Genomic DNA, 27,338 nt, shown 5'->3' with positions numbered 1-27,338 from the left:
AAAAGGTCACATAAATTAAATGAAGGTTGTATCTCTAACCATATTTCTGTAATCTTTATTATCAGCGGCTTCCTAGGATCGGAGTGGAGTTTATAGATTGACGTGAACACCATACTAGACCTCCTTGCCTTATTTTCTGATTTCAATGCATTTTATTATTGGCAACGGCCAAACGCCGCTTACGTCGGATCTCGGTATATCACGTGCGTTTTTTTGGCGCACTGTGTGTATATGTATATATATACGAGGAATGTTAGGGATCAGCAACTTTTGTGATTTGTAGCCATCAAATAGTCATCAAAATAATTTTAATGGTGTGAAATTGATGTGAGATTTTATCTAATGACTAACTTTTTTTTGCTGGTTACATGCTGGTTAGAATTTAACAAAGTTGTTAGTCCCTAGACTTTTTCTATATATATATAATAGTCCATCTCCTTTCTCTTATCTCATCTCATACCTCATTTTTTTGAATGTTCTTTGAAAATTGTTCTTCTGCCTCTCAATTTATCTTAGATAATATATGATGGAGTTAGGAAGCATACTACAGTTCCTTAAGGATAAGACCATCTTAGTCACTGGTGCTACTGGCTTCCTTGCAAAAAGTATATTGTATCTTGCTTATATATATATATATATATATATATATATATATATATATATATATATATATATATATATATATATATATATATATATGACTCTACTTACTAATTTTATTTGATTAATTAGCATGTGTTTAATTACCTGATTTGATTTTTTGATTTGGTAGTTTTTGTGGAAAAAATTCTTAGAGTGCAACCAAATGTGAAAAAACTTTATCTTCTACTGAGAGCTCCTGATATTGAATTTGCTAATCATCGCTTGCATCACGAGGTAAATAAATCAATAATGTTATATGTGAACTACAAAATTAGGATAAAATATGTTGTTTTTGTTTAAATCTATCTTCGAAATTTTTGAAAAATTTTAAAGTACATGTGACAATGATGCCATTGACTTATTAATTTACAATTGTCATGTCAACATCTACATTAACATGGTCAATTTGCAAAAATAAACAAAATTTATTTTAAATATTAAAAATAAATTGAAATAATTAAATTCAATATTAGAAATTTTTTTGATAATTTTCAAAAGTTTTAGAGATAAAGAATATATTTTATCTTTATCATTAATAAACAGATACTTAAGAGGACCAACAATTATCCAATATATCAAGTTTTTGACATTTTATCAATTTCTAAAAATATCTATACGCATACACATGAACTAAAAAAAAGACATGGATTCATCATATGTTTTACTTATCTCAAGTTATAGTATATATTTTTACTATGATTTTTAAAATTTGTATGGCTAATATATATAATTCTTGTATAGTATTTAATTTCAAATATATGTAGATTATAGGGAAGGACTTGTTCAGATTGCTGAAGGAAACTCTTGGAGGAAACTTCAATTCTTTTGTATCAGAAAAGTTGAGTGTGATGCCTGGGGATATTTCTCAAGAGAACTTGGATTTGAAGGACACCATTCTAAGGGATCAGATTTTCAATCAAATAGATGTTATAGTTAATATAGCTGCAACAACTAAATTTGATGAAAGGTATACAATATATTCTAAATCATTGAATTTCTGAAAACCAAATTGGTTATTAAACTAATTAAATTATCTGTTCGAAAATTTAGAAATCCAACCAATATCCAATAGAGGTTTAATAAGAATAATTGATTTATAATAAAATAATAAATTTAATTTTTTACTAAATACAAAATTCATTATATTATATGTCATATATTTTTTCTTTATCATTGAATTAAAAATTTAATTATTTTGTTATTCTTTATAATTTTACTAATTTTTAAATTAAACCTTTAGGTAACGTTTGTTTTGAGGTATTGAGATAGAAACTGAGGAAATGAGACTTAATATCATGTTTGTTGACTCTGATACTAAAATTTTAGTGTCTGTCTCTAAATTAAAATTTTAGTATTTCAGTATTTTCAAAAAGGTAAGACACAGAAGATTAAAAGTTTTTAGGAACAAAGATTAAAATTTTAATAACATTTTATACCTAAAATACCCTTATTTTAATTAATTAATTCTAACTTTATTCTTTGTGCAAATTAAATTAGAACTTCAATCTTATTTCAATCTCTATCTCCCACTTTACACCAAACACAATACTGAGACTTATTTTAATTTCTATCTCTCTTCTAAATGTTACTTTATTGTTTAAAAATTTGTAGTTAAATCTTTATTTATATAAAAATTTATAATTAAATTTTTATTAATTGTTATTTTTTTAAAAAAAATATATGCTTAAGTGCACCAATAAGTGGTGTACAAATAAGTAAATAACATTATTTCTGTTTCAAGCATACTGTATGTCTAGTTTGCAAATATTAATATTTCAAATGCTTATACTGTTTATATATAGTATGCATATAGTTTTTTTTTAATTAACTTAACCCAAATAATGATGTAATTTTAAGAAAGAATATAATTATAATATTATATTAATTGAAGCATGTCTTCTGTTTTATAAAAATACTTTGGTTTATTTATATAATTTTTTACTGCCATCAAGATTTAGAGAGAGAGAGAGAGAGAGAGAGAGAGAGAGAGAGAGAGAGAGAGAGAGAGAGAGAGAGAGAGAGAGAGAGAGAGAGAGAGAGAGAGAGTTATATACATGTCTAAGTAATCATCATCCCTTATTTAATTTTTGATTGTATGTATAAGGATTATTTATCATCATATATATAATGTATGTTGTGTTTTTGTAATCTTTGATTACTATATACAGATATGATGTGGCATTGGGTATAAATACATTAGGAGTTGAGCATCTCTTGAGTTTCGCCAAAAAATGTACCAAGCTTCAGGTGTTTGTCCACGTCTCAACAGGTTAGAATTACAAAGTATATGACTTGGTACACAGAAATCTCTGAGACTACGTAACACTCGTAACGTGATATATATACATTTTTTTAAAAAAATTTAAGTTGACAAAAAAATACTTAAATAATCTGTTTAAATAGAAATTTCTTTCGTTAAGTAATTAATATGTGTGAGTAATATAAAAAAATTAGTCTGATATGAAAAAAATAAAGAAAAATGAATAATATATAAAATGAAAGATTCATTAATTTAATATTTAAAATTTTAAGTTGGATGTAATTTTTTTTTAATTTTGTATTCTTTCACTTAATTTATCTACAAAGCTTTTTTAATAGTAAAAAATTTTTCACTGTGATCCAACATTTTTTAGGTTTATTTAAATTTTTGTATAAATATTTTTTTATTTGTTATATGTTATTTTTTTCTCTTTTAGGAAATAATAAACAGAAAACGGAAATATTATTATGAAATTAATGCTCCTTAATTTTAATCTTAAATTTTTATATGGGAACCATAAAGCTAATAATAATAATAAGAGCATCTCCAATGAATTATTTTTAGAATATTACTTTTGATGTTTTTAAAAAATGAATTGATTTAAAATATTATTTTTTGATGTTTTTTTAGAATATTTGCTTCCTCTATATATTTATCCACCTCTACCTCAAAATTCATTTCTGAATCCACCTTTCATTTGCTGATTTTGGCCAAACTAAGTTAGATTTGCTCAGACAAATGCTTCTGGTTTTTAAAATCTTATTAGCATACTTTCATTTTTTAAGAGTAAGGCTTCCAATTCATTTACATACAGTTATGCTTTGAGACCATGTTAGAACAAATATTATCAGTGATGAATATTTTTCAGTCAAACTATTTAAGATTGTATTTACATTATCGCTTTCTTTCATAGACTCACCAAAAGAAGCTAATACATCAATTGTTTCTCTGATTGACAACACATTCAGTAACAGATAGACCAATTTGAATACTACTCAACTTATTATGCAATTGCATTATCTTGGCTTTGATTTGAGAAGAGAAATGATCTTCTAACCTCTTCTAAATTTGACAAGTGTAAACGTATCCAACCGTTCTTGTTGTGAATAGTTTGCTCAATGAAGCTAACAACCACGATTTAAGGAGTAAATATTGTTTCTTTCATTTCTGAAATTTAGGATTCACTGTACCCGCTCCATTGTTCTCAAATGCAAGAAACTGTAGAGGTGTTCCTTCTCTTGTGATGTGATTTAGCACATCATTTTCTTTAATTATTGATTCTACTTGATCTTTTCACTATAGGTAATTGTTCTCATCTAGTTTTATTGGGATTGGTGCCGCATTAAATCCTTATGCCTTTGTGACTGAGCTTCAATTGGACCAGGATCTGGTTTCTTAGATTTCATGGAAGTTGTGGTACCATAAGCTCTGATCCCATGAAAGGTATCAGGAACTTAGGTAATAAAGCAAAAATTGCGACAAAAGTAGATTCGGCAGGAGCATTGCGGCAGAGGTGGCAAGGATGTTCAACAGCGACGACAGCGTTGGAGGTAGCGGTGGCTATGTTTGCGAAAGCGGCAACTGCGGAGGAGGTTGAAGGAGAGGAAAGATGAGAAGGTTAGAGAGGGATTGGGAAGGTGAGAGGAGAGAGAGGCGAAGGTGAGAAGTTAGAGAGAGATACTGAATTAGAAATGAAGCATGAAGGGGTTTGCAGTTCCAATTTAAGACAAATTACCATCAGATTTACTAGTGGATATTTCTGACGGTAATTTGGTGCGGATCACCAAAATGCAGCGTTTCATTAAACGTGTCTACCGTCGGATTCTTTTGACGGTAACTCCGACACTAAATTTTGACGCCTATTTATTGTGGTTTTCCCCAAAAATTATCGGCGATTTTACTGTCAGAAGCGACTATAATTATCGCTGCTAAATTCGACAATAAATCTAACAGTTCTCAGTTTTTTTTTGTAGTGAGAGTAGAATTTTAGAGAAAAAAAGATAAAGAAAAAGAGGGAAGTAAGAAGAAGAGAGAAAAATTGAATCTGCAATACTTGATTCAGTAGTATGTTAAAAAACCAATTGATACAATAAAAAAGTAATACGATAAAAAAGTAATACCTTTATAATTACAGATAAAAGTTTTTTCTAAAATCTTGTGAAAACTTTGCACTTAATTGGCTCATAACTAACCTCTAAAAATTAAGACAATTAAACTGACTTCTAAGTTCTAACTGATTTCTAAAGCCAAAAAGCTAACTAATTCTAGCTGACTCAGTAATGACTTAGAGTCTTAGAGATTAAGACTGTTGGGAAAACTCAACACAGGTTTAAACCAAGAACCTGTCTAACAGCGAAAGCACCAAAAATAATTTTTTCACAATCTGTGCAATTAAATGGGCAACACCAAAGATACTCCAAGCAGCAAATATAATGACAGAAATTAAATAATCAGACACCAGAATTTTAACGTGGGAAAACCCCAAAAAGAGGGACAAAAAACCCACGGGACCTAGTTCAGAAAAATCTTCCACTATCAGAATAATGGGTACACAAACAGTCTTCCTAGTGACACTAGGGCATCTCAACAATCAACAAAATACATCACCAAAACTGGTGGAATCAACATAAATCCTCTACAAAAGTGGGTATCTCAAATCAGGCAAAGAGAAGGCAATACAACAAATAAGTTATATTCTAATGTTCATCTCCACACCAGGAATAACATACTAAAATTTCATAAGAAATGGAGCAAGTTTACCAAGTCAATGTGATCAAGGTTGGCATGCTCTTTTCCCCCAAATTTTCTCTTCTCTTCGACGCCGCTCTCTGTTTCTTTCTTCCTCTTTCAAAAATGAAAGATCCAACTCTCTCTCTCTCACACACCGTGGCTTAGCCACTTTCTTTCTTTCTTTATTATTTTTTTTTGTTTTAATATGTGTGTGGGCCCCACTTGAGATTGGGGACCCACCAACAAATCTCCCCCTCACCAACTCAAGTGGGGATAGGCTGCTCCACCAAGCCTGCCTTCTCTTTGCAGGAATCAAACTTCACTGCAGGTAAACTCTTAGTCATCATATCTGAACCATTATCATCAGTATGGATCTTCTCAAGTGCATATGACTTCATCTCAAGTGCTTGACGTATCCAATGATACCTCACCTCTATGTGCTTCGATCTAGAATGAAACGTCGGATTCTTGCTGAGATGGATAGCACTCTAACTGTCACAAAATAACACAAACTTCTCTTGATTGATGCCTAACTCTTGTAGAAATTTCTTCATCCACAAGAGTTCCTTAGAAGCTTCAACAATAGCAATGTATTATACCTCTGTAGTAGACAAAGCAACACATTTCTGAAGTCGAGATTGCCACGACACAGCTCCCCCTGCAAAAGTCATCATATAACCAGAAGTAGACTTCCTTGAATCAAGATCCCCAGCCATATCTGCATCTGTGTAACCATCCAACACAGGTTGGCCACTCCCAAAGCACAAACAAACTCTGGAAGTATCATTAAGGTATCTGAGAATCCACTTCACTGCTTGCCAATGTTCCTTGCCAGGATTAGAGAGAAACCGACTAACAACTCCAACTGCATGAGCAATATCCGGCCTGGTGCAAACCATAGCATACATCAAACTGCCAACTGCAGATGCATATGGAATCTTCTTTATTTTCGCTTTCTCTTTCTCACTTGTAGGACATTGCTGCGAACTCAGCTTGAAATGACTAGCAAGTGGAGTACTAACAGGTTTGGAATTACTCATGCTAAACCTCTCTAAAACCTTTTCAATGTACTTCTGTTGTGACAACCACAGTTTTCCATTCTTCCTGTCACGAGTGATACTCATGCCAAGGATTTTCTTTGCAGGACCCAAATCCTTCATAGCAAAGGATCTGTTTAAGTCTTTCTTAAGACTTTCAATCTTCTTAGTGTCATGACCAACAATCAACATGTCATCAACATAAAGCAAGAGAATTATAAAATCACCATCAGAGAATTTCTTAACATATACACAATGATCAGAAGAAGTCTTACTGTACCCATGAGCTTCTATGAAGGAATCAAACTTCGTATACCACTGCCTTGGCGCTTGCTTCAGCCCATATAAGCTCTTCTTCAACTTGCATACAAGATGCTCCTTTCCTTTAACCTCGAAACCCTCTGGTTGCTCCATATAGATTTCTTTATCTATGTCACCGTGAAGGAATGCAGTCTTCACATCAAGCTGCTCAACCTCTAAATTCAAGCTAGCCGCCAATCCAAGCACAACTCGAATAGAGGACATCTTCACAACTGGAGAGAAAATCTCCTCAAAATCAATACCTTTCTTTTGCTCAAAGCCTTTCACAACCAATCGAGCTTTGTACCTTGTCCGTGAGACACTTTCATCCGCTTTCAATTTGAACACCCATTTATTCTTGAATGCTCTCTTACCCTTCGGCAACTTCACCAATTCAAAAGTATGATTCTCATGCAAGGATTTCATTTCCTCTTGCATGGCCTTCAACTAATCTTCTTTATGCTCATCAGACATAGCCTCCTGGTAGCTTTCTGGCTCCCCAGTCTCAGTGTTCATCACATACTCATGAGGAGAGTATTTTTGAGAAGGATGACGCTCTCTAGTAGATCTTCTCAATTCAGGCTCAACTGGTGGTTCAGGTGAAACTTCAACATCTGGCACCTCAGGTTGAGGTGCAGGTTCATCATGCAAATCATCACCATCATTATCAACTTGTACATCTCCCCCATCAACAGGAGGTCTAGTGGAAGGACCAGGTTCATCATCAACAGAACGTCTAACAGTTACTGTTGGCTTATCTGTCTTCTCAAGATCTTTAATAGTTTGGTCTTCAAGAAAAATCACATCTCGGCTTCTAATTATCTTCTTGCTCACCGGATCCCATAATCTGTAACCAAAGTCTTCGTGACCATAACCCATGAAGATACACTGCTTTGACTTCCCATCAAGTTTAGACCTTTCATCTCTTGGAATGTGAACAAAAGCCATGCAGCCAAACACTCTCAAGTGACTATAGGAGACATCTTTCCCTCTCCAAACTTTCTCTGGAACATCACCATTAAGTGGAACAGAAGGAGAAAGGTTGATCAAATCTACTGCAGTCCTCATCGCTTCACCCCAAAAGGATTTAGGCAACTTTGCATGAGAGAGCATACACCTTACTCTATCATTGATAGTGCGATTCATTCTCTCTGCAACTCCATTATGTTGAGGAGTCTTAGGAACCGTCTTCTCAAGCTTGATCCCATGTCCTTTACAATACTCTTCAAATGGACCCCTGTATTCACCACCATTATCTGCTCGAACACATTTTAATTTCCTTCCTGTTTCTCTTTCAACACTTGCATGAAAGTGTTTGAAGATACCGAGCACCTGGTCTTTAGATTTCAAAACAAAAGCCCACACTTTTCGAGAATAATCATCAATAAAAGTAACAAAATATGATGCACCACCTAGTGTCTTAGCATCCATAGTGCAAACATCAGTGTGAACTAAATCTAGAACATGTGATCTCCTATGAGGTCCAGAATTATGAAATGATACTCTAGCATGCTTTCCAACAAAACAATGAGTGCAAGTATTTAAAGTTGTACCTTTCACTGGAAGTGAGTGCTTCTTGGCCAAGACGCTTAGTCCTTTCTCGCTCAAGTGACCAAGACGTATATGCCACAAATCAGAAGAGGAATCATCAGCTACATTCACATCTTCTTTGCACAACTTTGCTTGCAACCGGTAGAGAGTAGTGAGACTATTATCTTCTCTAGCAACAATGAGAGCTCCTTTGGTAATCTTGCATTTTCCACTACCAAAGAAAGTGCAATACCCCTCTTGATCTAACGCCTTCACTGAAATGAGGTTGAACCGCATATCTGGCGCATGCCTAACATTCTTCAACTGCAACTTGCATCCCATATTAGTTTCAAGCCACATATCACCCATACCAATGATATCACACACTCCTTTATCTCCCAATTTGATCTTGCCAAAATTTCCAGCAGTATAGGAAGTGAAAAATTCACGCTTCGGAGTGACATGACATGAGGCACCAGAATCCATAATCCAAGTGGAATCATCACAGACAAGATTCACATAATTTTCATCATATGTGATAAGAACATCTTCATAAACAATAGCAGCAGTTTCTTTATCACTATCTTTACCTTTGTCTTCATTTCTTCCCCTTGATTGTTCTCTTTTCAAGAACCTACAATACCTCTTGATATGCCCCGACTTGCCACAATGGTGACAAATGAACTCCTTTCTTGGCTTGTACTTTCCTCTTGACTTGCTTCGACTCTCTGACCTGTCAGAACTGTGAGGTTTTCTACTTTGACTTCTCCCCCGTGACTCTGAAACAAGTGCTTCTGACTGGGAGGAGGCATTAGTCAAACCCCGCTCTCTTCTTCTGGCTTCTTCATTCAACATGCTCTCTTTAACCATTGCTAACGTCAACTTTCCTTTTGGAGCTGAGTTAGTCAGTGTCACAACCAGAACTTCCCAACTATCAGGCAAAGAGCTCAACAACAACAAGGCTTGCAACTCATCATTCAAAGTGATTTCATTATTTGTCAGTTGGTTCACCGTTTCCTGAAAAATGCTCAAGTACTCCGGCATTGATTTACCTTCAACATACTTCATATTGACAAGCTTCCTAATCAAGAATGCTTTGTTTTGCACATTCTTTCTCTCATATAACTCCTTTAATTTGTTCCACATCTTCTCAGCATTCGTTTCGGTGTCAACATGTGGATAAACACTAAGATCAAGCCATTGCCTCATCAAAGCAACTGCCTTCCGATTTAGCTTCTTCCATTCAGCATCGGATTTAGTACCTTTGGATTTATCTCCCTCTACAGGATCATACAAGTCCTTGCTATACAACATATCTTCCATGAGGGTCTTCCAAATTGAATAATTTTGAGAATTCAGTTTGACCATATTCGGTCCATGAGTATTTTCCTCCATTTAATCAGCACAGAGATAAACAACCAAAGCTCTGGATACCACTTTGTTGGGAAAACTCAACACAGGTTTAAACCAAGAACCTGTCTAACAGCGGAAGCACCAAAAATAATTTTTCCACAATCTGTACAATTAAATGGGCAACACCAAAGATACTCCAAGCAGCAAATATAATGGCAGAAATTAAATAATCAGACACCAGAATTTTAACGTGGGAAAACCCCAAAAAGAGGGACAAAAAACCCACGGGACCTAGTCCAGAAAAATCTTCCACTATCAGAATAATGGGTACACAAACAGTCTTCCTAGTGACACTAGGGCATCTCAACAATCAACAAAATATATCACCAAAACTGGTGGAATCAACATAAATCCTCCACAAAAGTGGGTATCTCAAATCAGGCAAAAGAGAAGGCAATACAACAAATAAGTTATATCCTAATGTTCATCTCCACACCAGGAATAACATACTAAAATTTCATAAGAAATGGAACAAGTTTACCAAGTCAATGTGATCAAGATTGGCATACTCTTTTCCCCCAAATTTTTTCTTCTCTTCGACGCCGCTCTCTGTTTCTTTCTTCGTCTTTCAAAAATGAAAGATCCAACTCTCTCTCTCTCACACCGTGGCTTAGCCACTTTCTTTCTTTCTTTATTATTATTTTTTTTGTTTTAATATGTGTGTGGGCCCCACTTGAGATTGGGACCCACCAACAAAGACAACTATACTTTAATACTCCTACCACTCCGATGGTTGCATATAATCTCATCTTACCCTCAGGCCAAGACATAGCTTCACCCTCAATCTCTTGATTTCGCAAGATTTTATACAGGTGGGTAAAGTTAGCGTTCCTTCAGAATTAGGACACATCCCTTGCTGGGTGTTCTATTTATATTATTTTTAAATATAAAAATATAAAAATTCACATCAGATAGTCACTAAACAATTCAATGCCAGGTAATTACACTAAACTGTCATGTACGTAGCTAATTTAACCGAGTCTCATTAATGGTGTGTCATTTTTGTCCATTGATTATAATTAACTTTTTGTGTATACTTTAATATTTATAATCTTTTGGAACATGTTTTATCTATCCTAAACTTTTTTACGTGTATTTTTATCTATTTGTTTTTTTTATTTTGTCTAATGAAGGAATTATGACTATAAGAGTTTAGGTTAATTTAATTTGTAAATAATATATAATAAGAGAATAACATTATGAATTAGCATTAATATTGCTTTTATAGGGAAATAGTTAAAGTTATTTAGAGTAATATAATTAATTTTTTTATAAATACTAAGAAAAGAAAATCTAGAGGTCAGTATTTTTATTAAAATTTGATTAATACTTAATCAGTAAAAAAAAATTGAGTAATTTCATATCATTAGATATAATCTCACACTATTAAAAATATTAATAATAACTAATTAATGATTACAAATCACAAAACATGTTTACCTTCTAATACTATTCTAAATACTAAGAGTAATAGATTGATGGCTAATGTTTAGTATCCATGTATTATGTTTATAAAATATGAATTTTTTTTGACAATGATTAAACTTTGTTAAGTTGAAAAATGTTACAAGTCTTGATTGATTTCTATTTTTATTTTTAATAGTTTATATGTTTAAGGATTTATTAAAAAAGAAATAATAAACGCGAAAAGATAAAATCAAAAGAGAAACCAATCATTTATTGATTTTTTTTTCAAATTTACATAAGCAAATTAAAATTAAAGGCATTTATTAACAAAAAAAATTTAAGAAGTCAGTATTTGTATTAAAATTTAATTAATATTTAATTAATAAAAAAGTATATAATTTTATATTATTAGATATAATTTAATATTATTAAAAATATTAATAATGATTAATTAATTACTAGTAATCACAAAATACGTTATCCCCTAACATTAGTGTTAACAAAATATAAAAAAAAATTTTCTCTTTGTATTATTTTATTGTTTGCAGCTTATGTATGTGGTGAGAGAGAAGGACTGATATTAGAAGATCCACAGCACATGGGTGTGTCACTGAATGGAGTGCCTGGATTGGACATCGAAATGGAAATGAAATTGGTGCAACAACAATTGAATCACCTTCAGCAGAAAGGAGCCACCCAACATGAAATTAAACTTGCCATGAAGGACTTGGGCATCAAAAGGTTCTTTCTTTAGTCTTTAATTAATATAAGTAGATAAATCTGATCTCCATCGACCATTCCTTTTTAACGTTTGTATAATTAGAATTTAATTTTGTTACGATAATATAAAAATATTTATATAGTCATTTAATCAAATTTACACATTTAGCTGATTTTTTAAATAATAAATTTAAAAATTAATTATTTTTAATAATATAATAATACATAATTAGACACTTTAATAAAATTATTTTATCAGTACATAAAACTAAATTCATATTACATTGATCAAAATAATGCCATATTTCTAATTGTCTCACTATATATGTATTTACATTACTAGAAACTTCTATTTAGAAATAGAAAGAAACAAGTTTGTCATTGTTGATGGCCAAATTAGATGTTTACAGTTTTAACAATTTAGAATAATTTTCAAATGAATATTTCTAAATAAGTTTATATTAGTTTCATCTTTGATTAATTTTCAGAGCAACTCTATATGGTTGGCCAAATACATATGTATTTACAAAAGCAATGGGCGAAATGCTTTTAACAAATTCGAAGAAAAATATGCCCATTGTCCTCATTCGACCTACAACTATTAGCAGCACTTACAAAGAGCCTTTTCCAGGTTGGATAGAAGGTGTAAGGTACAATGTAAACACACCTTATTATTATTATTATTATTATTATTATTATTATTATTATTATTATTATTATTTGCGTTTGGTGCACACTGTCTATATCCGATCCAACCCTACCACTTTAATTGGGGTGGATATTACAAAATCCATATATCAAAATTGGATATCTGAAGATATATTATTTTATTAATTTGATGCAAAAATAATTGAGACCTATAAGGATGACTCTAAAGTTGACATGAATATATACTCCAAAGTATTTTTTAATTGTATATTATAATATTTATTAAGTAGTGACATAATTTTTTATACTTATTTAGAAATCGCAGATTCAAATCTCTTTATCTTTGATTAAAAAAAAAGTAGTATAACTGATTTTTCTTTTGTCTTTATTTATAACTAATTCATTAACTTTTGTCCTCCCAATAAGACTTCTGGGCTTTGGCTTTCTCAAACTAAGAATATAAATATAATGTTAAATTATATAATTATATGTTTAACATTGTATTTATATTTTGATAAAAAAATATATCTACATATTTTTTATTAAATTAATTTTTTAAAAGAAATAATTTTATAATAATATAATATTAAAATATTTATATACAATGCAAAAATTTAAAATTTGATTCTTATTATTCTTCAGAAAAATATAAAACAAACAAAAAAAATTTCATAAAAATTCACACAAATTCAATAAAATAGATTTTTGATAGATTTTTGTACGAAAAGACATATTAAAGATACAATATATATATATATTATCAACTTAAATTTAAAAGAAAAAAAGTTTCATGACATTCAAAATCTTTAAATTTTACCGATCTGCCTCATAAACATAATATAATCTATACCTATTATTACTTTAAATGTGCATTTTTGTTTGCACCTTCCATAAGCTTTTCATGTTCTCGAGTCTTTCCATGCAGGCAAATGGACAGTTTCGCTGTTGCGTACGGTAAAGGAATGTTAACATTCTTTCCTGCGGATCCTCAAGCAATTTTTGATCTGGTGAGTTACTACTAAATAAAGCATTTCTTCTTAATTAGATAATGTTGAAATCTAGAAATTATACTCGCCAAATCGGAATTGATCCCATTCTCTACGAGTCTAATACTTGGTTTGTTTAGAAGCATAGGCATTTTGTTTTGAATTTTGTAAAAAAAAATATATATTTATATTTATAATTTTTAAAAATTAAGAGTATTTTTAAAAATATTTAAAAAAAGATTAAAATTAACTTGTATTTATTAAAATTAAAATAGATGTCTAATATAATAATTTTGTACATTAATAATTTTTTAAAATTTAAAAATTATTTTATCAAGTATAATTATTATTATTTATATTTATTAAAAGTCATTGATTTATCAAATATAAATACTATTATTTTTAAAAAATTATATTTTAAAAGATAAACTTTAATGAATTATTTTAGAAAAATAAAAACTTTATCAAGAGAGAGTACAAAATCAAATGTTTATTTGTTTTATGTAAAGAGTAAAACTAGATCCTATAGTTCAATTAAATTTTTTTTATTAGGAATAAAATTTATTATAAATAAAGTAATAGTAGTAATAGAATCAAGGAAGAATGAAATTAGTAATTTGTATCTTTTCTTTTTAAAATTTCATCTATTAAATTATTTTCTCTTTTTATTTCTTTTCTTTGATTTTAGTTCTCTCTTATTTTTTTATAAATTTTTGGGATGAGTAATTTTATGATATGGTATTAGAGCTTTATATTCAAAAAGTTTAGAGTTTAATTTTTGATGAATCTCAAAAGTAAAAAAAAAAATAGCATAAGACAAATAAAAAAATACCTATACAAAAATCAAACAAAGCTAAAAGAAATTCTTATTTAAGGAGGCACGTATTTAGAAATAAAATCAACCATTAAGGAGCATTTAAATGAAGTTACCTTTTAGGGTTAAGTATAATTTTGGTCCTTAAGGTACGTATAGGTCGAACATTTTTTTCATTTTTAACCTTTTTTTATACAAAATCGTCCCTAAATTTTAAAATCATCTTTTTTACTTAAATCTTAAAATTTTGGACTAAATTACCCATAATAAAAAAAATTAAGAAAAGAAGATTATTTCTGCTCCTGTGAAAGGGAAAGAGAAGGAGAAGAAAAAGCTATCCACAATTCATCTCTGCCTCCATTTTTGCCAGCAAAAAAATTAAAATCAAGTTAAACCTTAGAGATAATTTTAAAACCAAGTTAAATCTTAGGAATCATTTTGTATGCAAAAAAAGATTGGGAATGAAAAAAAATTTCGGCCTATATCTTAGAAACCAAAATCGTACTTAACTCTACTTTTTATGTCTTAACGTGTTTCTTTTTATGTTTTGTTTTTCATAATTAATAAAAATAATTAGAATAAAATATTATTTTAGTTTTTAATATTTAGATTAAATTTTAATTTTGTCTTTAATATTTAAAAGATTTTATTTTGTCTTATTTTAATATTTTGATTAAAATCAATTTTTTTGTAAAAATATATTCTTTATTATAATTTTCTTTTAAATAAAAACAAAAATTATAATTCTCATAGTCATAGTAGTAATTGTAGTTGTTTGAGAATAAATGTGATAGAATAAAAAAAATAATAACATGAAAAATTATACTTTTAAAAAAAATTAATTTTGATAAAAAATTAAAATAAAATAAAATAAAATATTTTAAATATTAAAAATAAAATTAAACTTAACTTAAATATTAAAAATGAAAATAATATTGTATTAAAATAATTAAAATAAGTAAATGTTTTTTTTCACAAACCGATTTATTTATAAACAGACCGAACTAAATTTATTTCACAATAACAAAGTTAAAATAGTGTGTCACATCTTTTAACGTTTGGTCAATTAAAAATTATCTATATCCACAAAATTTTTAATATTTTTAAAGCAAATCTAACGATCTTACTTTCAGCTTCAAAAAAAAAAAAAAAAATTAATAACTTCATTGGAGCATCCTCCTACATTTATTCCTTCCTATTCTAAACCCTAAATTTTTTCCGTTCTTTTTAGTCTTTTCTCAAACAAAGACTAAATTCACATGTAAAAAGTTTTACTCATTCAATCATATGATATTACCACATTATTAATAAAGGTGTTTGACTTAGTCATTTAATATATATCAAACTTTTTATAATCATATATAAACATCTAATTAGGTGATGATATAACAAAATCTATTCCGTGACATTTAAATTCGATTTTAATTTTTTAAAAATAAATATTTTATTTTTTCTATTTATTGATATACATAATTTACAGATAAATTATCAATTTAGACATTATTATTATTTATTTCATTTACAATATGAACGAGTTGATAATATATGTATTTTTTTATTTCCTCCATCTATCATATCACTCCTTATGACGAGTCGATCATTACATATCCTCTCTTTTGTAAGTGGTAGTAATGTACTTATATCGACATTGACTGGGTCGACAAAAACTGGCTGCTAGCCTTCAAACTGATGTTTCACCCTATTAATATGGTGAAACTCAACATAATTAAAACAGACCATGAGAACTACATCCATCCATGTCGGTCTCTAAGTCATCTCGCAATCAGTCCGACGTCAAAACCTGTAATGCCGGGTCATCGTATGACGTCCATCGAAACTGAAAATTAAGTTGAAAGACTTTAATCAATATATGAAATTATTCAAATAAATTTATGCAGAAAATTATTATATGAGAATAAAGCTTTCTTACCTCACGAGTGGCAACTAGTCCATCTAATGACGCCATCGAAAGAATCTCCCCTTAAACTACACTCGACTTTACTGGACCATATCTATCAACTTACAAACCCATATACGACAACAATAACATTTTATGCAATGAGAAAATAAATTTAGATACAAAGAAAATTGACAAAATGAGATTATGACAAACATATACCTAACAGCCAATGGAAAGGTCTTTGTCTGTCTGTCCGATGGGCAATATGTTGACAATCGATGGTATATCCAACACATCAGCAACGGCATGCACCACGCAATGTCCGTAGTTGCTCGATGTGCCGCAGAGCACAATGAGTGGTACGTCCATGCAAGCACCGCAAAATCCCAAGACAAATTGCGGCACCTATCAAAGTCTGCCAGCAAGAGAAGTCACCTGATGTAAATAAGATTGTTCGACTTATCCGTCATCAAATACCCCCAATCAGCAACAATATATAGCACCTCGTGTACTGGCAGAGAGTGGGAGGATCTGCACTAGCTGGCATATGCTGCATTTTGTCCCTAAGCCACGTGAGCTTGATCGAAAATGACTCCTTCCTCTGCCCCCCTTGCTGTTGAGCATGCGGAGGTCTAGCATTAAAGAGCTCCTCTACCCAATTCCATGTCGGATACTGGTATCATGTCTAAAAATCTCTTAAGCATCCACCCATTGGTTCTTCATTCGTGCATAACCCAAGGTGGTACGCAACGTCTTATAGAGTAATCATGTACTCATCCCAAGACAGGTGAAAAGTGTGGATCTCCGGATGTTATCGCTTTATGAATGCAGAAATCAGGGTATTATCAAACACAAAGTTATTGAGTTGCACCATGTCGCCAAACGCAGTCTCCCTTAGATAAGGGAGAATGATGTCCGATAGTTTAAGAGTGGGGCTAACTCTCTTAAGAAGTAGAGACAGGCCTTTGTTAAATAAAAAAATTAATTAATTTTCGACTAAGATTAAAATAGAATATTTAAATAAAAATAAATTAAAATACCAACTTGAGTTTTGAAGTAACTAATATTTTTTGGTTAAATTACTAAATTAAATAACTGCAAAGAAAAAATAAAAGTTGTTAAATAACTGTTTTAAATGTCATAGATATATAGTTATGTGTTCATTTTCTAAACCCAACATTTAAAAAGTTATCTATAGTTAAATTTTTTATTTACAATTAATAAAAATAAAATACCAAATAACATAGGTTATGTTCTTAACACAACACCTACTCTAATCAAACTATTATTCAGTACAACAAGTCACTCAACATAAATATTAATAACTAATATTACCTAAAACAGTAACTAACATAAGATATGTTTTAACATGGCACCTACTTTAGTCATACATATTAGTACAATAAATATAAGGTTATGATTCTCTAGTTTCAAATAAGAACAAGACACCTACTCCAGTCATACATACTACTACAATAAATATAAGTTTATGAATTTTCAATTTAAAATAAAAACATAATATAATAACCTAACAGTCAATAGTCAATTAAGTTTATGTCCTCTAGCTAGCAATGTGCCACAAGCCGTTTAGACGGTTGATATCGTCGTTCCTTGCTTCTGTGCATGTCATAGAGTACATTTTACTCAACTATATGTAAAGAAAAAGGGTCTAAGAGAGGGAAGAAATATTCCAAATAGATGATACATTCAAAAAGCGTTCTAAACGAGTTACATATAAAGCGTCGTTTGTGCTTATCTTGTTTATAGTACAAATAAGTTGATAATACACGTTCTCATTTATAGTACTGTGAACGAGATAAATACCATTACACAACACACGTGCACCCGCGACACGTTCATCAATTACGTGTCTTATCTTATTTATCGTGTAAACGAAATACATGTATTACCAACTTATTCACACAGTAAACGAGATAAGTAATAATGTATAAATTAGTAATTTAATTGCAAATTACATATATTGATAAATAAAAAATAAAATATTTATTTAAAAAAAACCTTCAAATTCTATCTATCTGTTTGTGAATGAATGTCTTTTAAAATATGTTATAATCTTTATTTAATAATATAATATCTGACATTTTTGAATTTATTAGCAATTGGTTCTTATGTTATAATTTTAATTTTTCTCCATTTCTGTGAAAATAATGTAACTCTCTTTTATAAAGTCATGTAACTTTAATGAATCCTTAAAGAATAATTATTTGTAAAATAGAAAATAGAAGTAATTAATAATGTTGATTTGATGCAGATACCAGCTGACATGGTGGTGAATGCAATGCTGGTGGCAATGGTAGCACATGCAAATCAGACTAGTGATGATATCGCCATATATCATGTGGGTTCTTCTATTAGTAATCCTGTGAGATACCACAGTCTCTGCAACTATGGCCTAAGATATTTTACTGCAAAACCTTGGATAGATAGAGATGGAAATCCTGTCAAAGTTAGAAAAGTTACCATATTGAGCAACATAGCAAGCTTTCACAGATACATGTTCATTCGCTACGTGCTTCCTTTAGAGGTTTACTCCATCAAATCCTTGTCAAAGTTTTGTTACAATAGTATCTCAAATCAATTTTTTAAAATAAAATTTTAAACATCAATTTAGTAATTAAAATTTATTAAAAGTTATAATGTTTAAATAAAAATTTCTTAAAGACCAATGTGAATCTTACATACTCCATTATTATGTTTCTTATATGATGGTTACTCTTAGTAATAAGGTTCATTTTAAATTGCAGTTGGAGTTTCTACTATATTGACTTTGAGTTATAATTTTGGTGTAATGAATCAATTTTTTTCACTGTATTGTCTAATTTGATAGGTTAAGAATTAATCTATCATGGATTGAAGCTTCATTTAATGATTTATTGTTAGCTAATGGATTGTTGTATATATAAGACAAGATTTAAAATATTGACACTTGCTTAAGCGGATTAATTAGCTAACCCTTAGACTAACCTAAATTGGTTATGTTATATAATGAACTAATTTGTCAAGTGATTAACTTACTTGTCCGTTTAAATAAATGTCGGGAATTCGAATTCTATCTTATACAAACAGCAACTCATTTGCTAGTAATAATTGATAAATCTTTAAATAGAACTCTAATCCATAACAAATTACTTTTTTGCCTACTAGTTAGAGGATAAATATTAACCTCAAATTTAAGTTGCTCATCTGAAAAGAATTCGCACTACAATGTGCATTATGCAAAAGTTGCAATGGAAATAATTTCTAATCTACCATGTACTTATAGAGTTTACATTTATATGTTAGGGATTAGAATTGCTCAATGAAGTTTTATGCAAGTATTTTCAAGAGACATGTGATGACCTTAACAGAAAGCTTCGTTTTGTCATGCGGTTGGCTCATTTTTACATGGTCTATGCATTCTTCAATGGCGTGTAAGTTAATTATTAATTAATAAAACCAATAATAATTTATTATATTATTTAAATTGTTTTTCAATTTTATTTATTAGTAGCCACTATTATTATTATTATTATTATTATTATTATTATTATTATTATTATTATTATTATTATTATTAACTCACAACAGCTTAGTTTGATTTTCAAACAGATTTGATAACATGAACACGGAAAAATTGCTAGCCACGGCAAGAGAAGTTGGGGATCCAAGAGAGGTGGATATGTTCTACTTTGATCCAAAAATTATTGATTGGGATGACTATTGCATGAATATCCATCTCCCTGGTATCATTAAGCATGCTTCCAAGAGATAATTAATCACGTTCTTTGCATTATAAATGATGCCTACAAAACATTACTGCTTAATGCTTAAAATAAATCCTTTAATTTGTGTTTTATACAACAGTAAGATGAAGATTGATGTGTTATTATAGCCTCATAAAAAAACAGCAACTTCAAGTTAGTGCATGTTATAAAGCTTTTTTATTGGTTTATTTATGAATTATAAGAGAAGTTATGTGGAACAATAATGGAGATACCTTGTTGAATAATATTGATAAATTTAGAAAAATTAAAAGCTCAACATATTTAAGAGTATCCAAGACAAAGTTCAATTTAACACGGTTATATGACTTGTCTAGATCGATTTCAATAGTCATCCAACCATTTTGGAGGTTGGATTTTTCATAGAATGGATTACTTCATGATGGTTATCAGTGACTAAGAGAATGAGAGTTGAATCTTGGCTTTCTTTTTCTTTAACTTTTAACCTTGAGTTCAGTAGAGATACTTTGAGAAGAAAACAAGACACATTATGGTTTTGTCTCTTAACATGGTAGTAGATACTTCTATTTTGTCTCTTATAGTGCAGAACCAGAAACAGAGAAGAGAATAGAGAATGACACACAGATGTATCCTAGTTCGGCTACCCAGTGTAATGTAGCCTACATCCAGTCTCCATCACAACAGTGACGGAATTTCACTATCTTTCAACAGAATTATATTCACCAATTCTCCCTAGAATCTACCGCAATCCTATCTGGGATAAGTCCAGATTCTAACCCAATCTGAACTTGATTAGAACGCAACCTAGCTTTCAATAGCTAAGTGCTAACCCAACTTGTAAGAGAATCCCCTCAGGATTATGACAACAAAATAGAAATACATACAAAGGATTTCTGAGATAACTATGGCTTTTTCTCCAAGTTCAACTCTGTATTTTTCACTCATTGGTTTTTTCTTACAAAATCTCACATTTTACTTTTTACCAATGAAACACAGACAGACTAAACTGAGAAAAAGAAATATTCAATGAAAACCATGAAGGAGAAGAATAAACAGCTCAAAGAGTTATGAGAACCTAAACATGTGCTCTCACTCCTTACTCAATCCTTGGTCGTTTACCCCTATTATAGAGGAGTGAAGTTTCCAGGGTTTGAAACGTTCTTCATCACATGTTGGTTCTCTTCTCCTAATACACAGATGCAGTAGCGGCGTTCACAGAGGAGAGAGAAGGTAGAAGCAGTGACATGCAACCATACCCTCAATCTTCTCTTTCAACCTTTTTCTTCAAGAATCTTGAATATGAGCTGTGCGTTCTTGCTTTGGCTCCAAGTTTGTTTATTGACCGTAGATTCCAAGTAGAGCATCATTGACTTCACCTTCTTCATATTTTTCGAAACGGTGCTTGTGGCCCAGTTGATTTCTTCAATAATCCTTGATGAAGCATACATGGAGAAATCACCTTTTTGTGATTTTCTTTTTTGATGAAATCTTCCCTCTTGTTGTAGTCCTGAAACTTGCTTGAAATTGGTAACAACCCTTTTGTTCTTCAACGAACTCTAGTGCTGCCAGAACTTTTCTATTCTTTCTTTCTTCTTTGTTCAAAGAGTGAATGTGATAGATGAGAGAGAAGAGAGAAGAGAGAGTTTTGACTTTTCGGTGGATGAAGTAAATGGTTCAAAAGAAATGAAATTTGAATCACTTAATTATCGTCAAAGTGAATGAATATATTTGAATGTTGACTACCGTTGGACTTTGGTTTGATTATGGGCTTGCTTTCTATCTTTGATTATTTGGCTAGAGGCTTGTTTGTTTCCGCCAATAATTATTTGTGATGGTAGTAATTATATATCCTTAGATCATTGAGTGTGCATTTGGGCTTGAGCATTTGCTTCTTAGGCCAATTGCTTTCTTTCCCTTTTTGTTTTTTGCTTTTGTTTCTGATGAGAAACATTTGTGATGAAGTAAATAACCTTTGGGCCATGATTGTGTGTAAGTGGGCTAGATGTCATTTGTGCTTGTTTTATTTTTTTTTGGGCCAATGTGATTAATTTATTTTCTACACACTAAACAAAACACATCACACAAATAATTGGATAATAGCCCAATAATATTTAGTCGTCATCTTAATCATAGTTTAGTTCTCTAAACTCAATACTTCATAAATAATAACAAGATTATATGATCCATGTCTATTCGAAATAAACCTAACTTGGTTAGTGAAAACTTTCTATCTTGTTCCAATTGATTAATTCAGTTGTGAATTTAGCTACGTAAGAATTCAATTGGACACCTTGATTCAAACTTCTATAAGTGAAATTATTGAAATTTGGATGAGTGAGCAAGCTGAAACAAATCGAAAGGCTAATCTTTTATTTCTGAAATTATTCTCAGTAAGTCCGATGAGCCATAGAGGAGTATCGTTTGATTTTTTTAGGAAAAGTATATTTTTTGTCCTAACATTTGCGGTTATTTTTTAAAAAATACTCCTTATTATGTTTAATTTCATTCAATTTTATTCTTAATGTTTTCGGTTCGTGTCAAAACTATCACTAGAAGTTTTTAATTTTATTTCTAATATAATACATGGAGTTAACGTCTAAGGATAATTTTGACACAAATTGAAAATGCACTATAACAAATAAGGGTTTTCACAAAGGCCTAAAACCATTATCATAGATCGTAAGACCGTTCTTGAAACTTTAGGCAATGCTATTTGGCAACGGTTTTTGAACTGTTGTATGTGCAGTCGTTACCAATGCTAATAGGCAACGGTTTTTAACCTAAGGGAAGCACAACAAACAAAAGCGTTCCCTTCTTATCTTAATACACAATGGTTTTACAATATTTTTTAGAGAACGATTTTATTGTTGTCTACTTTTATGCAATAGTTTCAAACCGTAATTGATTGAACAACAGTTTTACACCAGTGCCTTTGTGTTGCTAATTTTGACAACGGCTTTCACACTGTGGCCTTTGTATTAATTTTGACAATAGTTCTAACATCATTGCTTTTGTTTTGCAGTTTTTTACAACTATTTTTGTACTTATATGTTTTTCTATTTCCAACTATTTTCTCATATTGTTGCATTAAATTTCAAACTATTTTTTTAATTTAATACCAAACAAACAATGTTAACTATATATAAATCAAATTACTATTAGAAACTAATAAAACATATCCATTAAGATTCAATATATATCTAACACAATAATGCATGGACTATTAAATTAAATTTATACAATATTTTATGAGATCCACAACACATATTACCTATAAAAGAGATCTTAAAAATGAAACAAATTAAGCTACTTTAAAATCACATAATATGAGTGTCATATCAATCTCTAATGTAATTTGCTCAACTAAGTAGTCATAACAACCTCTAAAATAATTTGTTCAAGTTGGTTATAACTTCATCAGTAGCACCAATTGGCTCCTATTCAATATCTAGACTAATTTTTTCTCTATGAGACCACAGGCAAGAAGCAAATAACTCACTATACTTTGAAAAAGAACAAGATCCCTTCCCTTCCCAAAATAGTCAAGGAAAGCCTTGTCATGACTGTAACACTGTATACACAAAATAAGCAGGACTTAACCAAAACTAACTGAGAAAGTAATGGGAACTATATAGGCATCAAAAGACAATCGTCACAAAAGTGTGAAGTCATACAAAATCTACAACATACCCCTACCAGCCCAATACACTTTTTTTGTTATAAATTATTAAAAATATTTATTTTCACGGAACCCAGTTTTGATCTTTATTTACAGGAATGCACATTTTTTTTTTGTAATTAGGGCAAGTTTGCTGTACCTCCCGGTGAACTCTAGATATATTATAGAGTTCGTTGCACCCCCCCGGTGAACTCTATGCAAAGTTTCCCCCATAAATGGCCCTAACACAACGAAGTTGAGCACCGAACTTTGTTCTTGACAATCATTTTGGTTGTTGATTATCTCATTTTTTTACAATGGCAAGAAATCCACTGTTATCCATTCATTACGATGGAGAAATGGTGTATGATGAGGAAGGTTCTATCGTTTTTAGATCGAACCAACCAATATTTACCCATCTAACAACAGAAATCAATTGTTTAGAGCTGTTAAAGAATCTAGTATTACTTTCTATGGAGATGCAAGAGACAAAGAAGGCAAAGAAAATCTACTACAGATATCCAACCGAAATAGATAGTACTTTAATTTATAAAAGGTATGTCACAACAGTGTTGTTTCTGCTGGTGGTATATTTATATGAACATGCTTGTGATAAAAACGTTATGGTATTTTGAATCAGGTATCGTCTGTGCGACGACGAGGATGTACGTCTTATATGGTCTTGGCACAAGCGCTGGGCAAATATTCATCTATTAGAGTTAGCTGTGTTCCTCGTCGATTTGAGTGGCCAAGGATCGTTTGCGGATACTATCGACAATAGTCCATTGAGTGGGCCTGTTAGACGAAATATCAGGCGGACAATGGTGGATTTGAATATGGCTCCTGAAGGTAATCAAGAAGGGTCTATTGTTGAAGTGGACAATGCTGTGTTGGATGACGGCGTTGAAAGTCACGATGGTTCTACTGTTAGGGATCCGATGATGGATCAGTATGAAGTTAACTCCGATGATGGAGACGATGCCAAAGAACTTGTCAAAATTCCTGATGATGGTGACGATGAAGAAGAGATGAACTATTACGATGACACACAAATTTCCCTGACACAGCCCGCTATTTCGCAACTATATGATCGCCCGGACAACTTCTCTAGGTTGAATCTCGAGGCAATGACGTCCGATTGATCCTTTACCCAGGGAGGCCCAGAAGATGATCCAAGGAATGAGTTTGAGGTTGGACAACACTTTCAGAACAAGGAAGAAGTCATGTTGGCTGTTAAGACATATAGCATCAGGAGGGCTGTGGAGTACAAAATAGTAAACACTGACTAGTGGAGGTATAATGCACGGTGTATCCAGTTCGGGCCGAGTTGTAATTGGAGCATACACATATCATATCGCCGTAAGGTAGAAAAGTGGGAGGTGAGGAGATACACAGGTTATCATAGATGCATGCAAACTTCGATGGGGCAAGACCATCGTCGGTTGGATTCGAAGGTGATTGCGCAACATATTTCACAATGGTAAAAGCGGATCCAACAATAAGTATCAGGGTTCTACAAGGAGGTGTAGAGAAACACTTCGGTTACAAGGCGTCCTACAAAAAGGTTTGGCTCGCAAAATAGAGAGTGATTGCTATTATATATGGGGATTGGGAGGAGTCATATAACGAGCTTCCTCGTTGGTTGTTCCTTATGCAAATGTACTTGCCTGATAAAGATTTATTCGTTGTGGTTATATGTTAATAAGACAAGAATGGTATACAATATGCTTATTGAGAATTCGTTTGTAGGTACTTGGGTGCAACTTGTCACTCAGCCTTGGCCTGGTTTAGCCGATACCGTCATGTTTCATTGGGTGTTTTGGACGTTTCCACCATGCATCGAGGCTTTCAAGCATTGCAAGCCACTAATTTCCATTGATGGAACACAATTATATGGTAAATACGGTGGGACGCTGCTCATGGCCATAGCTCAGGATGGCAACGCAAACATTTTGCCTATTGCGTTTGCTGTGGTCGAGGGTGAGACAAAGAAGGCATGGTCATTCTTTCTGTCCTATCTGCATCATCATATGACTCAACAACCCGGTGTCTTAGTGATTTCAGACAGGCACAAATCAATTGATGGTGCACTAAATGTCGATGATAGTTTATGGAAACCACCTCATGCTTTCCAGGCATTTTGTACGAGACACATTGCTTCCAACTTCATGACTCACTTCAAGAAGAAGGACTTGAAGAAGGTTCTAATTAATGCAGTGTATTCGAAGTCGCAGCAGGAGTTTGCTCATTATTTCGGGCGTCTGTGGGGTGAGAATGAGGCGATCACGAAGTGGCTTGACGAGATGCCACGATCACAGTGGGGGCAGTATGCGAATGAGGGTTCCGAGTGCATAAACACTGTGATGAAAGGTTCTCAGAATTTGCCAATCACGGCTCTTGTTAAGTTACGTTATTTCCGGTTAGGAGAACTTTTTGCCAGGAAGGGTTCCGAGGCATTTGCCTAACTCCAAGTCGGTGTCGGGTTCTCGTAGACGCTGATGAAGGCCATCGAGTTCAACTCGAAGCACATCAACACCATGAATGCTTACCAGTTCGATCGTTCGTGAACTAGCTTCACGGTTGAAGAGTTCGCGGCAATCCCTGGGTCCAGACAACAAAACTACCAGGTTCTGCTCGACGAAGGCAAGTGTGACTGTGGGTATTTCCAGGCGCTTTATCTTCCATGTCGTCACGTCCTCGCAGCATGCTCCCATGCAAGAATTGATTCGAGGGGGTTTGTGCATCCGGTGTATCGCATGGAGTCCGTCTTCATTGTATATAGGTCAGAGTTTCGTCCGATTGGACATGAGGATGATTGACCATCCTATGATGGGCCCCGCATTCGGCCCAACCCTAGGATGATGAGAGTGAAGAAAGGTAGACTGGTTAGCTCAAGAATTCGGAATAACACGGATGACGTCGAGCATACCGGGGAGAAAAGGTGTGGATTGTGTCGTCAAAATAGTCACACGCGGAAGATGTGTACCGCTATTGACGGTGCATGTGCATCATCTAGCCGACGTTAATTAGCGGGGTGAGTTTGCTATAACTATTACGATTGGCTGTTAAATCCTAATGCAATGATACCAAAAACATGGATAACGATATATAATATATGTGTTTAACAAACATCTGTATATACATTATCACCAAAGATCCTAACTAACCAGTGGAGAACCATACAAATATCTATTAGCCCTTCCCTCGCCTACCCCCACGCGGAGGATACCATCTGTGAGGCCTCGGGTCCAGACACCCACCTGTGCCACAAGCAGGTGGTCGAATATCGCACTGAGCTCCCCGACCTGATGATCCGAGTCAGGCTGATGAGTGTAACACCCTACCACACAGAGCCTTATGCTTAAGTCATAAAACAGAGGTAGCGAGGTAATACAACCTCTAAAATAAAATATAGTACGTATAGTATTGCACAAATGTTTATAACTAGGAGCCTTTGATGAAAAGTGGGCAAATTAAAATCGATAAATCGAAAAGTGCAACACTCTGATTGATAATGTAAATGAAGCGGATATAAGTCAAGCTGACATGA

General features: G+C 32.1%; 2 protein-coding genes across 2 annotated transcripts; both read left to right on the top strand.

Annotated features, from left to right (window-relative positions):
- Nucleotides 1-469: 469 nt before the first annotated feature.
- Nucleotides 470-20,322, top strand: LOC112789521 (alcohol-forming fatty acyl-CoA reductase). The gene is made up of 10 exons (XM_025831453.2): nucleotides 470-605; nucleotides 773-876; nucleotides 1,407-1,609; nucleotides 2,811-2,911; nucleotides 11,868-12,060; nucleotides 12,528-12,689; nucleotides 13,613-13,694; nucleotides 18,660-18,932; nucleotides 19,691-19,818; nucleotides 19,997-20,322. The coding sequence occupies exons 1-10, from the start codon at nucleotides 524-526 to the stop codon at nucleotides 20,157-20,159; spliced, it is 1,491 nt and encodes a 496-aa protein (XP_025687238.1). The 5' UTR covers nucleotides 470-523; the 3' UTR covers nucleotides 20,160-20,322.
- A 4,871-nt stretch (nucleotides 20,323-25,193) lies between these two features.
- Nucleotides 25,194-26,607, top strand: LOC112772993 (uncharacterized). The gene is made up of 3 exons (XM_025818034.1): nucleotides 25,194-25,352; nucleotides 25,495-26,207; nucleotides 26,361-26,607. Exons 1-3 carry the CDS (start codon nucleotides 25,194-25,196, stop codon nucleotides 26,605-26,607), a joined length of 1,119 nt encoding a protein of 372 aa, XP_025673819.1.
- The last annotated feature ends 731 nt before the right edge of the window (nucleotides 26,608-27,338 follow it).

The sequence above is a fragment of the Arachis hypogaea genome, chromosome 3, assembly GCF_003086295.3.
Source record: "Arachis hypogaea cultivar Tifrunner chromosome 3, arahy.Tifrunner.gnm2.J5K5, whole genome shotgun sequence".
Classification (NCBI taxonomy): Eukaryota; Viridiplantae; Streptophyta; class Magnoliopsida; order Fabales; family Fabaceae; genus Arachis; species Arachis hypogaea.
Note: the sequence above shows the minus strand (reverse complement) of the source record. Positions and strands in the feature narration are given on the sequence as shown.

What these genes read in the sequence shown, in the direction of transcription:
- LOC112772993 (XM_025818034.1), top strand. Translation starts at nt 25,194, where the DNA reads ATGCATGCAAACTTCGATGGGGCAAGACCATCGTCGGTTGGATTCGAA. An exon ending in ACAAGGCGTCCTACAAAAAG is followed by an intron (nt 25,353 to 25,494) that starts GTTTGGCTCGCA and finishes TATGTTAATAAG; the next exon opens with ACAAGAATGGTATACAATAT. An exon ending in GTTAAGTTACGTTATTTCCG is followed by an intron (nt 26,208 to 26,360) that starts GTTAGGAGAACT and finishes TTCGTGAACTAG; the next exon opens with CTTCACGGTTGAAGAGTTCG.
- LOC112789521 (XM_025831453.2), top strand. Translation starts at nt 524, where the DNA reads ATGATGGAGTTAGGAAGCATACTACAGTTCCTTAAGGATAAGACCATC. An exon ending in ATCATCGCTTGCATCACGAG is followed by an intron (nt 877 to 1,406) that starts GTAAATAAATCA and finishes AAATATATGTAG; the next exon opens with ATTATAGGGAAGGACTTGTT. An exon ending in GGTTGGATAGAAGGTGTAAG is followed by an intron (nt 12,690 to 13,612) that starts GTACAATGTAAA and finishes CTTTCCATGCAG; the next exon opens with GCAAATGGACAGTTTCGCTG.